Genomic DNA, 16,415 nt, shown 5'->3' with positions numbered 1-16,415 from the left:
CCCCCCTTTCTCCAAGACAGAGCAGACACTGTGGTGAGGGTGAGGAGGAGCAGGTAGGGAGCTTGCTTGAGCAGAGACATCTTTGTAAGGGAAGCACAATCACTTCAGCTCAACGGACCAGAGTTCAAATGAGCCACAACAGCAGACCTAAAATAATACTTTAGAACAAGAGGGGATAATGAAATATGGATTGGGTATTAGAGGACATTAGAAAACTATTAAATGTTTTAGTGCAATAAAGTTTTAGGGTTATATAGGAGATGTCCTTACTTTTTGGAGAGATGATGAAATACTCGAGTAAACTGGCAATGATGTCAATAATTTACAATGATTAGCAAAGATTGGGGCACCTGGCTGGCTCTTGATCTTGGGGTCGTGAGTTCAAGCCCCGTATTGGGTGTAAAGATTACTTAAATAAATAAATAAACTTTAAAAAAATAAAATTCTTAGCAAAAGAATATGTGTATATATAATGTGTATATATATAATGTGATAAAATGTTAAGTCTTGAATCCAGATGCTCGGTAGTGGTGTTCACTGTTCATTGCATCGTTCTTTCTACCTTTCTGTATATTTGAAATCTTTTCAATAAGAAAAAAACAAAAGTATAGCCAGGCAAAGCATAATTCTTAAAAAAAAAAAAAAGAGAACGGCCTCTGCTTAGAAGGAGGTCTGGAGGTTGTGGTATAGATTTATGGGGAAAAAGAGAGAGGAGAATGTTGTGGGTTAGTGCTTTTAATTTATAATTCTGTAAGCTTAATTTTTTGCTTTTCAAAAGCATGTAATATTTGTGTAATTTTAAAAGCTCTTCTATAAAGCCTTACTTTAAACTAAAATATCTACTTTATATGAAGTTCCTTAGAAAGAATAAACTAGACAAATTATATCAAAGAATATTTAGGAGATGAAGTATCTATGGTTGTACTAAGATTATGATATCAGCAGGATCCCTCCTTCAATATAAAGAGCCAAAAGGTACCCCCAAATAAAAGCTTAGTGAAACAAATCTATTTAAGTAAAACCAGAAGTTGGCTTTTTTTTTTTTTTCACTTTCCTGTTAAAAATAGTTAACAGTTAAAACAACTGACAGAGGGAAAGTTTACTTACATGACAATCCATCAAGAGGCGAGTGCCTACTGGCTGCCTCTCTTGAAGAGCAGGGCTCCTCCATCCTGCAGTCTTCCTCCAGGATCCTCCGTGAGCCCCGCCCTCCCCTTATCTGCTCTATGTATGGAACAGGGCCTCTGCTTTTGAAGATACTGATAACCAGCCTCTTCACACAATGGTCCCTCCACTAATTTGCCCTGGCACCAAGTTCTACTACATGAACACCATGTTGTTTAAAGTCCTCACTTTGGAGGCTTCTATTTTCACTTCCAACATACCAAGAAACCAAGAATCAAGAAAAGTGATTACACCCTTTTTTTGCTCTCCTTGCCACTTGACTCAGTCTTGTTTTCCATCCCAAATTTTATCACCACTCTAAGTAGCATCAATAACCATATGGACAACCACATGGTTGTCAATTCCAAAGACCTTCGCTCCCTACCACACAGATTTTCTCATGACCTTCTTTCAGAACTACTTTATTACTTTCTACACTTTCTTAGTACTCCAAACTATTTCACCTCTTAATTATTAGATCTTAGCATTCCACTCTCCGACCACAATAGCTTTGTGATTTCCTATTTCTCAACCTTTACCCAAAACTATACTGCCAACCCCTCCACCTCTGACTTTAATCACACCCTATCCCCTTGCTTGCTTCTGACCTCTCTCATTGTTGGCCCAGGACACTCCTCTACCTCCATTTGCTCTTTAATGTCAGCATCTGCTGAGGTTCTCTCCCCAGATTTCTGCTATTGTCACTCTCCTCTCTGTCCTGGGGTGATCCTACACAAGCCCGAAGTGTCAATTACTCTACAATCTTTATGTCTAAATCAGTCCTCTTTATAGTTCTAGAGCGGTACTGTCCAACAGAAATACAACGTGAGCCATAAATGTAACACATTATAATGCCACATTAAAAAAGAAAGAAGAAACAAATGGAATGAGTTTTAATGTATTTAACCCAATATATCTCAAATATCACCATTTTAACATGTAATCAAGACAAATTACTAATAAGGTTTTTTTCATTCTTTATTTCAGATTAAGTCTTAGAAATTTGGTGTGTACTTTATATGCTAAAGCATATTCAGATGAGCCACATTTCACATGTTCAATGGCAGGCAGCTACCATATTGAACAGCACAGCTCTAGATGGATACACACAGATCCTCTCAGTTGTTCCACATGGACCCTGCTAAGTCTTTCTTAGCCCCCACATCTAGTGTGTCATCAAATTCTATCGATTCAAGCTTTTAACCAGATGCCTCATCTATTCACTTCTCTCCATCCCCGTCAGTGCCCTGGCTCAAACCTTTATCTTTCAAATGGGAAACAATCTCCTAACTAATCTCTACAGTTCTGCCAACAATACCTTATTTATATTAAGGCCAAACATGGGTGAAAGAATAGACTTTACTGGGGAAAGGGAAAATGTATAAGACCAGGGTCAATAAGACAGAAATGTACTCTAGTCTCTCCAATAACTCTTGAAGAGGTTTATTAGGACCAAGGTGTATACGAGAAACAAAAGGTATACGAAGACATGGCACGGGTTCTATTTCAAAGGAGGAAATTTTAACCCCCTAGGGGGCAAGTGTGATAAAATGGCTTTGCCAGACAGGGAATACTCAGGTTGCTTGGCAGTCTGGCTTTGAGGTATCAATTGTTCATAGAATAACACACAATACCTGATGGTGCCCTAAACCTGGGGATTTAGGGACACCTGGGGCTCTTTAAAGCCTCCCATCCTCACTACCCCAACTCCCAGTCAGTCCCAGCTCCATGAGGAGCTGAGCTTCAGTGTCTCCCTTACAGCTAGGAGGAGAGGGGAAGGGATATCCTGCTTCCCATCTAGCTTGTTGTCTACATAACACATAAATATCCAGGATTCTTTTGGACAATTTTGCTCCTTGCATAATGTGCACCCTAGTCCAAGCTATCCCAAACATTTTTATCAGTATCTTACCCCAGTCTCAGGCACTCCATATATTTACAAAATGCAAATCTGGTGGTACAATGATGCCAATACACTATATTAGCAAGAAGTTCAAAGTCCATGAGACTATCACTGACATCTATCTGGCCTGTTTTATCTGCTCTTCCCTCCAAATAACCTATGCCCAAATATACCAAACCACTTGACTTCCCCAAAGCAACCGTGGTCTTCCATTCCTGCCTGCCCTCCTCCCTGTTCTTCTATCTTAAACAACCTTACTTCATCTGGCTCTCTCATTTTTGCTTTTATAAACCATATAGCTTTCAGACACCCCAACCCTCACTGAACCCACCATCCTGCACTCAAAGCTCATCTCCCTTCATAATTCTGATGCCCTTCTACCATGGTCCAAGAGTGCACTGTCCATACCTTTAGCATGTCACCACTCAATTGTATCTGTGGCTTATCAATCTCCCCCCACCCAAGTGTGGGCTCCTCAAAGGCACAAGGTGTTTCTCATGCCCAGAACATGACGAGTCCTCAATAAAAGTTTAAACAAATGAATAAAAGCTGGGGTTGAACATCATAGCATACCGGATTTTCTTAGATTATTAGACTCCTCTGTTTCCTCTAACCGAACATCTGAAAATGAAGCTTCTGAAGGTACCTTCTTCTGTTCATCTTTTAAACTCTGTGCAATTTGCTATATAAAGAAATCAGAAAAAAGATGAAAGTGTAGTTTTCAGCTGTGTTTGCTATATGAACATATTCTTTCCATCAAGTTAAAAAAAAAAAACTAGTTAATAAATGGACCAATTAAGAGAATCAGAGCAAAACAACCCATGGAAATGAAAAAGTTAAATTAGTATAGAGTGTCCCTACTCCTGGACACCTGGGTGGCTCAGTCGTTAGGCATCTGCCTTTAGCTAGGTCATGATCCTGGGGTTCTGGGACCGAGCCCCACACTGGGCTCCCTGCTCGGCGGGAAGCCTGCTTCTCCCTCTCCCACTCCCACTGCCCCCTGCTTGTGTTCCTGCTCTCGTTATCTATCAAATAAATAAATAAAATCTTAAAAAAAAAAAAGAGTGTCCCTACTCCCATAAATACATACACAGCCTTTTGTGAACCATTAATTTCAGAACTATTACCAGGTATCTGCTGCAGGGTCATATAATACACAAGGCTCCTACAGGAAGCGAATTTTCAACTTTACGTTTAGAAACAAAATTTAAGACTGAATAGGATACATTCTGAATGTCAGAAAGGCTTTTTACAAGTAACCGGCCAATATAAACAACTGGTTTTCTCTTTACGTGAGAATAGCTACAGTAAGCTATTTTTGAAACCCTTCTTCGCTGCCTAAAGAATAACATCAAATACACACAGGTCACTAATTACTAAGTTAGTAATGAAAATCTCACTAATTTACACTTATAGTTTTATAAAGGTGGAAATACACAAAAATGAAGGACTAACACACACATAACTACTGCCAAAAGGAATGGCCAGAGAACTGTTTGGGAGACAGACTCCATTATCACTCAGGCCAGTCCTCTCACTCTGTATGCAGAAACCAGAAAGTAAAGCCAACCCCTAAATAGCACACAAATGTCACAGCAGGATCACCTGATGCCCCTACCCCTCACCAAAAGAAAAACAAAGCAAGCATATTTACTGAAAGTGGTATCCTTAAACCAAAAGGTCCACACAAGAAAGTATCAGGATACTGGCCATGTGATGACTAAATAAACATTTTAAATATATCACTAAATTACACTGGGAGAGCGACTTCTAGTAAACTTCATCACCTAACATCCTATCAGAACTATTAAAACAGGTATTCTGTCTATAATATAAAACTAATATTCATAAAGAAGACAAAGAAACGGGCGCCTGGGTGGCTCAGTTGGTTAGGCGACTGCCTTCGGCTCAGGTCATGATCCTGGAGTCCCGGGATCGAGTCCCGCATCGGGCTCCCTGCTCAGTGGAGGGCCTGCTTCTGCCTCTCTCTCTGCCTGCCTCTCTGCCTACTTGTGCTTTCTCTCTGTGTGTCAAATAAATAAATAAAATCTTAAAAAAAAAAAAAAAAAAAGAAGACAAAGAAAGAAAGGGAAGAAGGAAGGAGAACACAATTCCCCAGACTGGACTGAGAAATAAATCTAGTCTTCATCATATCCACTTTTATAAAGCCAAGGTAATTCCTGCAAATGGATTTGTGGCCTTAAAGCCAAGGTAACTCCTGCAAATGGATTATCTATCTGTTCCCTGGAATTATTAGCAATATTCCTACTATAATCCTGCAGAATAATGAAAGCTGGGCAATAAACAAACAGCCCCAAAACTATATGCCCTACATACCATGTATCTGATTCCTACAAGGTGGATTTTATGTATTACTAAAAAAAAAAAAAAAGTACTATACAAATAATTAATATAACTACCCAAAATGTAAATATAAATAGAAGTCAGGAGAAGGGATGAAAGTTGAGGAGAACATTCTTACAATAGATAAGGGCAGTAAACTAAATAGCCTGGTATATTTCAAGCCTGTTAGCTTTAAAACAAACACACTTATTACAACACATTTATCAGTTCAGGCACTAAAATAGGTTAAGTTAAAATGCTGGTGAGGACGTGTAGCAACAGGAATAGGTTATACATACATATATTTATTTGCTCTGTCAGCTGAGAGGACCCAAAAGCAAGAACACTCTATAGCTATGAGCACACTTAAGCACGTAGACCTTATTTTCTAATACCATTCTCCAATAAAAGAAGCCAGGACTCCTTGGAGAAATGGCTGATTCTAGGACTAAGACTGGAAATAGACAAAATGAGCCTAGACCATCTTATAGAGCCAAGAGATAAGGAAGTGCTCATAAAACATAAACACATCTACAAGCGAGGGATATGTTCAAAGGGACCCAGGAACCAACTGAAAGAGCTCCCAATGGTCAAAGTTGGAACTATTTGAACAACAAATAAATAGCAGTGGACAATAACCCGAAGTATGAAATAAATATCCATGAGTTCATACTGATATCAGTAAGTGAATAAATACATACATACATACATACATATATATAGAAGGAAAACGATCCCCTCACAGAAAAATTCCAAATAATGTATGTAAATACTTTGTCTCAAGGAAGCAGCATAGCTTGGGGAAAAGAGCAACTTTCCAGTGAAGAAACCTGACAATGCTACCTCAGCTAGGTGATCAAGGTCAGTATCAACAGTGGTAAGTCATATTGATAGTATCTACCCTAGATATGATGTGATAAAAATGGTACTTTGGGTTTCCACCAAAAATACATAACACCAGTCTAATCTTGAGAAAAACATCAGACAAATTCCTATTCGGAGGCACCCTATAAAACTCTTAACCAATTCTCCTCAAAAATGTTAAATTAAAATCAGCAAAAACAAGGAAAGTACGAGAAACTGTCAGAGCCAAGCAGAGCCTAAGAAGATATGAAAAACAAATGCAATGCAGTAACTATAAATGGATAATGGGATCCTGGAATACAAAAAGACATTTTATAAAAACTAAGGAAATGTGAATAAACTATGGCCTTTAGTTAATACCAATGTTTCATTACTGGCTCATTAACCACAACAAGTGTACCACACTAATATAAGATGTTAAATAACAGAGAAAACTGGATGTGGGTTACATGGGAACTCTGTAAGACCTTTTCAATTTTTCTATAAATCTAAAACTGTTCTAAAAAATAAAATCTATTTAAAAAAAAAAAAGAAAAGAAAATCAGGATGTGTGACATCCAGGAGAAGCAGTCTAAACAGAAACAGGATACTATCTGAGCCATATTTATAACCTAACAAAAAAGATTCCCACTTGATATCAAAAGGTATGTTGATGAATATAGGATACATTTATGAAGAAATGGACTTCAAACCTATTTTTCATAGACAAATTTAAGTCAGCACTCCTGCTGGAAGCCAATGATAATTAAGCAAGGATAGTCTGCAAACCTTGCAAAAATTAGACTACATTTTTGAAAATACATTAGAAACGTGTAATGTCTTAGCAATATTATTTCAGGGGATATTTTCAAATTCACTAGTATCAAAATTTCCTTTGGAACTTTTTTTTTTTTTAAAGATTTTATTTATTTATTTGAGAGAGAGAGAATGAGAGACAGAGAGCATGAGAGGGAGGAGGGTTAGAGGGAGAAGCAGACTCTCTGCCAAGCAGGGAGCCCGATGCGGGACTCGATCCAGGGACTCCAGGATCATGACCTGAGCCGAAGGCAGTCGCTTAACCAACTGAGCCACCCAGGCGCCCCTGGAACTTTTCAAATAAAATAATCAGGCTACTGATAACTGCTCTTAAAATGTACTTTTAAATACTTTAGATATTTTCCAAACAAACTAGATCAAGTAATTTGTTTAATAAGTTAAAAATAGTCACATTCTTATAGGTAAGGGAAAGTAAAAGGACAACACTCTTCATATTAAATTTAAATTAAAAAAAAAGCAGACAGACACATCAAAACTCACCTTTACTAACAAGCCAAATGTCTTGTTTTTTAAAAAATATTAAATAGAAACTGAGAACAGATTGGTGGTTGTGGGAAAAGGGAGGAAGGTGGTCAAAGAGTACAAACTTCCAGTAGGAGATAAGTCCTGGGGATCTAATATACAGGAATGGTAATGATAGTTAATAATACTGTACTATATGGGGCGCCTGGGTGGCTCAGTCAGTTAGGCATCCAACTCTTGATTTGGACTCAGGTCACAATCTCAGGGTCAGGGGATCGAGCCCGGCGTCGGGCTCCACACTCAGCAGGGAGTCTGCTTGAGGATTCTCTCTCTCCCTCTCCCTCTGCCCCTTTCCCTGCTCGCACACACTCTCAAAATAAATAAAGTCTTTAAAAAATAAAATTAAAAAAATTTTAAAAACCCACAATACTGTTTGTATATTTGAAAGTTGCTAAGAGAGTAGTTTTTTTTAAGGTCTTACCATAACACACACAAAAAATGCAACCATATGAAATGATGGATGTTAATGAATATATTGTGATAAACATTTCACAACATATATGTAATTCAAATCATTATATTGTATACCTTAAACTTATACAGTGTTATATGTCAATTATATCTCAATAAAGGTGGGAAAAAACTAAAATTAAAAAACAATTTTTAACTGGTAATATATTTCACTCATTACTTAAATTAAAGACAGTTTTAAAAAGTCAAATATTGTTTTTAAATATTTCAGAGGCTAAACAGTAACAGCCACTGTCTACTATACGACTAGAAAGTCAAGTGCTTTCTAGCCATTATCTCTACTCTCACAGCAACCCCCAATGGTCTGTACTGTTACACCTACTTTACCAATAATGACACATATTCATAGAAACTAGGTAACAGCTACTGACTGACAGAGTCAGAACCTGAACCTAGGTCTGACTCTACACTTTCCCCATGCCATACAGATGGCAAACTTACATGGGAAAAATCCCCAGTCTAAAGGGATTAGCTCTTAGTTTAAAATCTTCAGATCTGGGGCGCCTGGGTGGCTCAGTCGTTAAGTGTCTGCCTTCGGCTCAGGTCGTGATCACGGGATCCTGGGATCGAGCCCCGCATCGGGCTCCCTGCTCGGCGGGAAGCCTGCTTCTCCCTCTCCCACTCCCCCTGCTTGTGTTCCCTCTCTCGCTGTGTCTCTCTCTGTCAAATAAATGAATAAAATCTTTAAAAAAATAAAAATAAAAATAAAATAAAATAAAATAAAATCTTCAGATCTGTAGTTAGAATCAAAGGTCGAAGTTTGACAGTAATCTGTATATCTTAGTAGGATATGATCTAAGGACAAAAAGAAGTACAAAAGATCTTGAATTTAGGAAGTTTGCTGTTAGTTATGGTGTTAATTTTGAAACTATTTTTAAGTATGTTGTAACCTGGAGCAAAAGAATAGATAAACAGAAGGTACTGGAAGCCAGGGTTTCTTTTGTGAGAGAAGAGACATACAAATATGGAATGGGGGAAAATAAGGAAGAACCCTATAGAAATGGATCTGAATTAGAGGTTTCAGTATAAATTCATGATATTTAAAATTATATTTTTTCTACCTCCGCCCTTTAGGGGTTAGAAGTAACGACATCCACTGCTAGCAATGAAAACACCTAACACTCAGATGTTGGTTTCTAAATACCACTCTCCTCCCTGTTAAGGGAATCAAAACTTCTTGGAGAAACAGGTGACTCCAGATCTAGGGCAAAGAATGTAAAGGGTAAGTACGTGGATCATCTTGTGCAAGAAAGCAAAGAAATCTAGTTTGACCAAGATAAAAAGAGAAAAAGACTCGAATTACTAGAATCACATATAAAGAGGGAACAGTAATACCAACCTTACAGAAATCAAAAACACAAATGTAACAACAATGAACAATATACCAACAAGTTAGATAACTTAGATGAAATGGAAAAATTCCTAGAAAAATATAAACTACTGAAACTGACTCAAGAAGAGACAATATGAATAGGCCTATAACAAGTGAAAAGACTGAATAATAAAAAACCACCCACAAAGAAATGTCAAGACCCAGACTGCTTCACCACTGAATTCCATCAAACATTTAAAGAATTAACTAATATTCTTCACAAACTCTCCCAAAATATAGAAGAGGAGGGAATACTTCCCAATTTACTTCATAAAGCCAGTATTACCCTGATATCAAAACCAGATATCAAGACAAAAGACATCTACCAGTATCTCTTATGAATATGGATACAAGTCTTTAACAAAATACTAGCAAACTGAATCTAGAAACATATAAAAAGATTGATACACCACAACAAATGAGATTTATCTCAGGAATGTAAGGTTGGTTTAATTTGAAAAACTGATTAATGTAATGTATCAATAGAATAAAATCACTAGATCATCCCAAAAGATGCAGAAAAAGCATCTAACAAAAACAAACATCATTTCATGATAAAAGCACTCAACAAACTAGGAATAGATGGGAACTTCCTCAACCTGATAAAGGGCATTATATGAATAACTCACAGCTAACATTATATAAAATGGAAAAGGCTAGATGCTTTCCCCTTAATATCAGGAATAATTAAGCTCTCATCATTTCTATTCAACACTGTATTGGAGGTTCTAGCTAGGGCAATTGGGCAAGAGAGATACATAAAAGGCATTTAACTTGGAAATTAAAACTATCTCTATTTGCAGACAACGTGATCTTATGTACATACATACATATATATTTACACATACATACATAGAAAATCCTAAGGACTCCACTAAAATCTATTAGAATAAGTTAGTCCAACAAGGTTACATAATACAAGATGAGTATATAACAATCAAATATATTTCTATACACTTGCAATGAACAATCAAAAAACAATTAAGAAAATAGTTCCATTTACATTAGCTTCAAAAAGAATAAAATACTTAGGAATAAATTTAACAAATTAAGTATAAAATTTATTCTCTGAAAACTACAAAATATCACTGAAAGAAACTGAAGAAGATTTAAATAATTTCAAAATATCCATGTTCATGAATTGGAAGACTTAATATTGTTAAGATGGCAATGCTCCCCAAATTGATCGACAGATATAATACAATCCCTAACAAATCCCAGCTGACTTCTTTGTAGAAATTGACAAGCTGATTCTAAAATTCATATGGAATTTCAAGGGACCAAGAATAGTCAAAACAATCTTAAAAAGGAAGAAGAAATTAGAATTCAAACTTTCTGATTGCAAAATTTCTTACAAAACAATAATCAAATCAGTCTGATATTGACATAAAAATAGACATAAAGATCAGTGTAATAAAACTTAGAGTTCAGAAATAAACCCAGGGGTGCCTGGCTGGCTCAGTCAGTTGAGCATCTGACTCTTGATTTCAGCTCAGGTCATGATCTTGGGGTCCTGGGATTGAGCCCCGAGTCAGGTTCTGTGCTCAGTGGGGAGTCTGCTTAAGGATGTTTTCTCTCCCTCTGCTCCTCCTCCCACTCATGTTCTCTCTCTCATATAAATAAATAGGAAGGAAGGAACCAACCCAAAAATCTATGAGCAACTGACTTCAACAGGGTGCCAAGACCATCCAGTAGGAAAGAATAGCCTTTCAACAAATGATGCTGGGACAACTGGACAGAATGCTGGGATAACAAATGATGCAAGGACAATATGCAAATCAAAATCACAATGAGATATTACTTCATACCCACTAGATGCCTGAAAGCAAAAAGTCAAATACTAACAAGAGTTGGCAAGTAGGTGGAGAAATCAGAACCCTCATACACTGCTGGTAAAAATGTGAACTGGTACAGCCACTTTGGAAAACAATCTGGCCATTCCTCAAATGATTAAACACAGAGTTACTATACAATGCAGCAATTCCACTCCTAGGTATATACACAAGAGAAATGAAAACACATGTCCACACAAAAATGTGTACATGAATGTTTGTAGCAGTATTATTTATAACACCCAACAGGTGAAAGCAACCCAAGTGTCCATCAGCAGACGAATGAATAAACAAAATGTGATCTATCCATACAACGGCATATTATCCAGGCATAAAAAGGAATGAAGTCTAATACATGCTATAACTTGGATGAACTGTGAAAACATGCTAAGTGAAAGACGTCACAAAAGACCATATGCTATATAATTCTATTCATGCGAAATGTTTAAAACAGGGCAATCTATAGACAGAAATTAATGTCTGCCTCAGACTGGGGTCGGAGGGTGACGGCTAAAGGTACAAGGCTGCTTTCTGAGATGGTGAAAGTGATCTAAAACCAACTGTGGTGATGGTTGCACCTATCCATGAATATATTAAAACCCACTAAATTATAAACTCTAAATGGGTGAATTGTGGGGTTTATAAACTATAACTCAATAAAACTGTTTAAGAAAAAAGAAATAAGTCCTCAAAGATTACAGGGACATGTCAAAATGACAATGAAGCCATCTAAAGCCATCTAAAGGACAAAGAAGCCACCTTCCATTAGTCAAATCTGGGACAATTCTGAGCTTCAAAAAGAGTAATGGCAATAGACAATGACTTTTTAAAAAATTCCACTAGTCTACAAGGGTCGAGGGTAGGAAAAAAGGGAGGGAGAAAGAGAAATTAATTCTTTGCAGCAGAATGCCAACTAATAAATGCAGAAGAAATGGCAGATAGGAAATTTGCTACTCCCAACATAATAACTGATTCAGGCACAGATCATTAATGGTTGCAGTAACCACTGGGTAAAAAGATGCTGGGGAACTCACATAATCCCAAAGTATCATTTCATCAGTACTCACTAATTACAAAGAGGGGAATGTACTTTTATAATGAAGAAAATTACCAATTACTACCTTAACCAATTGTGGAACATCCTGACATTATGTGCCTTTGATGTGATGAGGTAAGTACACATCAGCTGTGTAGTATTCTTGCAAAAAAAAGACAGAAAAAAGTTTAATCTGAATCCAAGTATGAGGAAAACAATCAGACAAATCCAGAATGTGGCACATTCTATAATAAAACTGGCTTGGTCTCTTCAAAAAAACCAATGTCATAAAAACAAAAAACAAAACAAAACAAAAAACAGGTGGGGAGAAACATTAACCTTGACTGGATCCTACTTTTTAAATTTTTTGATCCTGTTTTAAAGACAGCTGAAGGACAACTGGAGAAATTTGAATATGTACTGCATATAAATAATATGTTGAATTAATGTTAATTTTTATATATGTAAAAATAGCATGTGATTATGTGAAGAATGTTTTTATTCTTAGGAGAGTAAGAGTTGAAGTATTCAGAAGTGAAGTATCACAATATCTATAATTTACTTTCAAATGGTTCAGCAATAAAACTTACACACAAAAAGATAAAGTAACTGGGACAAAACACTAACACATAGTAAATCTGAAAAAATTCCAGATTCAACTGAATATTCAATGATATCAAGATAGGAACTATAATAACGTTTTTAGGTGTGATAGTTATCACGGTAATGTTAAAATGAAAAGTGCCCTCACCAAAATAAACAAGTAGGACTACCATCAAACTAAAAAGCTTCTGCACAGCAAAAGAAACCATCAACGGGGGCGCCTAGGTGGCTCAGTCATTTAGCGTCTGCCTTAGGCTCAGGTCATGATCCCAGGGTCCTGGGATTGAGCCCCGCATTGGGCTCCCTGCGCAGCAGGAAGCCTGCTTCTCCCTCTCCCACTCCCCCTGCTGTGTTCCTGCTCTCGCTCTCTGTCAAATAAATAAATCAAATCTTTAAAATAAAAAAAAAAAAAGAAACCATCAACAAAGTGAAAACATGACTTACAGAATGGGGAAAAATATTTACAAGCCACATATCTGATAAGGAGTTAATATCCAAAATGTATAAAAAACTCATACAAAACTCTTCAGAGTATAGGGATCGAGGGTACATACCTCAATATCATAAAAGCCATCTATGAAAAACCTACAGCGAATATCATTCTCAATGGGGAAAAACTGAGAGCTTTCCCCCTAAGGTCAGGAACGCGGCAGGGATGTCCACTATCACCACTGCTATTCAACATAGTATTGGAAGTCCTAGCCACAGCAATCAGACAACAAAAAGAAATAAAAGGCATCCAAATTGGCAAAGAAGAAGTCAAACTCTCACTCTTTGCAGATGATATGATACTTTATGTGGAAAACCCAAAAGACTCCACCCCAAAACTGCTAGAACTCATACAGGAATTCAGTAAAGTGGCAGGATATAAAATCAATGCACAGAAGTCAGTGGCATTCCTATACACCAACAACAAGACAGAAGAAAGAGAAATTAAGGAGTCGATCCCATTTACAATTGCACCCAAAACCATAAGATACCTAGGAATAAATCTGACCAAAGAGACAAAGGATCTGTACTCAGAAAACTATAAAATACTCATGAAAGAAATTGAGGAAGACACAAAGAAATGGAAAAATGTTCCATGCTCATGGATTGGAAGAACAATTATTGTGAAGATGTCAATGCTACCTAGAGCAATCTACACATTCAATGCAATCCCCATCAAAATATCATCCACTTTTTTCAAAGAAATGGAACAAATAATCCTAAAATTTGTATGGAACCAGAAACGACCCCAAATAGCCAGAGGAATGTTGAAAAAGAAAAGCAAAGCCGGCGGCATCACAATTCCGGACTTCCAGCTCTATTACAAAGCTGTCATCATCAAGACAGCATGGTTACTGGCACAAAAACAGACACATAGATCAATGGAACAGAATAGAGAGCCCAGAAATGGACCCTCAACTCTATGGTCAACTCATCTTTGACAAAGCAGGAAAGAATGTCCAATGGAACAAAGACAGTCTCTTCAACAAATGGTGTTGGGAAAATTGGATAGCCACATGCAGAAGAATGAAACTGGACCATTTCCTTACACCACACACAAAAATGGACTCCAAATGGTTGAAAGACCTCAATGTAAGACAGGAGTCCATCCAAATCCTAAAGGAGAACACAGGCAGCAACCTCTTTGACCTCAGCCACAGCAACTTCTTCCTAGAAACATCGCCAAAGGCAAGGGAAGCAAGGGCAAAAATGAACTATTGGGACTTCATCAAGATAAAAAGCTTTTGCAAAGCAAAGGAAACAGTCAACAAAACCAAAAGACAACCAACAGAATGGGAGAAGATATTTGCAAATGACATATCAGATAAAGGGCTAGTATCCAAAATCTATAAAGAACTCATCAAACTCAACACCCAAAGAACAAAGAATCCAATCAAGAAATGGGCAGAAGACATGAACAGACATTTTTCCAAAGAAGACATCCAAATGGCCAACAGACACATGAAAAAGTGCTCAATATCGCTCGGCATCAGGGAAATCCAAATCAAAACCTCAATGAGATATCACCTCACACCAGTCAGAATGGCTAAAATTAACAAGTCAGGAAACGACAGATGTTGGCGGGGATGCGGAGAAAGGGGAACCCTCCTACACTGTTGGTGGGAATGCAAGCTGGTGCAGCCACTCTGGAAAACTGTATGGAGGTTCCTCAAAAAGTTGAAAATAGAGCTACCATATGATCCAGCAATTGCACTACTGGGTATTTACCCCAAAGATACAAAAGTAGGGATCCGAAAGGGTACGTGCACCCCGATGTTTATAGCAGCAATGTCCACAATAGCCAAACTGTGGAAAGAGCCAAGATGTCCATCGACAGATGAATGGATAAAGAAGATGTGGTATATATATACAATGGAATATTATGCAGCCATCAAAAGGAATGAGATCTTGCCATTTGCAACGACGTGGATGGAACTGGAGGGTATTATGATGAGTGAAATAAGTCAAACAGAGAAAGACATGTATCATATGATCTCACTGATATGAGGAATTCTTTTTTTTTTTTTTTTAAAGATTTTATTTATTTATTTGACAGAGAGAGACACAGTGAGAGAGGGAACACAAGCAGGGGGAGCAGAAGAGGGAGAAGCAGGCTTCCCGCAGAGCAGGGAGCCTGATGCGGGGCTCGATCCCAGGACCCTGGGATCATGACCTGAGCCGAAGGCAGACGCTTAACGACTGAGCCACCCAGGCGCCCCTGATATGAGGAATTCTTAATTGCAGGAAACAAACTGAGGGTTGCTGGAGTGGGGGGTGGGTGGGAGGGATGGGGTGACTGGGTGATAGACACTGGGGAGGGTATGTGCTCTGGTAAGCGCTGTGAATTGTGCAAGACTGTTGAATCTCAGATCTGTACCTCTGAAACAAATAATGCAATATATGTTAAGAAAAAAAAGAAGAAGAAGAAGGTAGCGGGAGGGGAAGAATGAAGCAGGGGAAATCGGAGGGGTAGACGAACCATGAGAGACGATGGACTCTGAAAAACAAACAGGGTTCTAGAGGGGAGGGGGGTGGGAGGATGGGTTAGCCTGGTGGTGGGTATTGAGGAGGGCACATTCTGCATGGAGCACTGGGTGTTATGCACAAACAATGAATCATGGAACACTTCATCTAAAACTAATGATGTAATGTATGGGGATTAACATAAGAATAAAAAAAAAATTAAAAAAAAAAAACTCATACAACTCAGTAGCATAAAAACCAAATAACCCAATTAAAAATGGAATGAAGGACCTAAATCAACATTTTTTCCGAAGAGGATATACAAATGGCCAACAGATAATGAAAAGATGCTCAACATCAATAACCATCAGGGAAATGCAAATTCAAACCAGAATGAGATACCATCTCATGCCTGTTAGAATGGCTACTATTAAAAAGACAAGAGATAACAAGTGTTGGGATGCTGGGTGGCTCAGTCAGTTAAGCATCTGCCCTCAGCTCAGGTCATGATCCCAGGGTCCTGGGATAGAGCCCCCT

General features: G+C 37.7%; 1 protein-coding gene across 1 annotated transcript in view; it reads right to left on the bottom strand.

The window, feature by feature from the left end:
* COG3 (component of oligomeric golgi complex 3) overlaps nt 1–16,415 on the bottom strand; it is a 77,400-nt gene that overhangs the window by 26,521 nt on the left and 34,464 nt on the right. Inside the window, exon 14 of the mRNA XM_021697957.1 lies at nt 3,641–3,749. Within this exon, the coding sequence (XP_021553632.1) occupies nt 3,641–3,749 (109 nt within the window). The remainder of the gene's footprint in view (nt 1–3,640; nt 3,750–16,415) is intronic.

This window comes from Neomonachus schauinslandi, chromosome 3 (genome assembly GCF_002201575.2).
Source record: "Neomonachus schauinslandi chromosome 3, ASM220157v2, whole genome shotgun sequence".
NCBI classification, from domain to species: Eukaryota; Metazoa; Chordata; class Mammalia; order Carnivora; family Phocidae; genus Neomonachus; species Neomonachus schauinslandi.
Note: the sequence above shows the minus strand (reverse complement) of the source record. Positions and strands in the feature narration are given on the sequence as shown.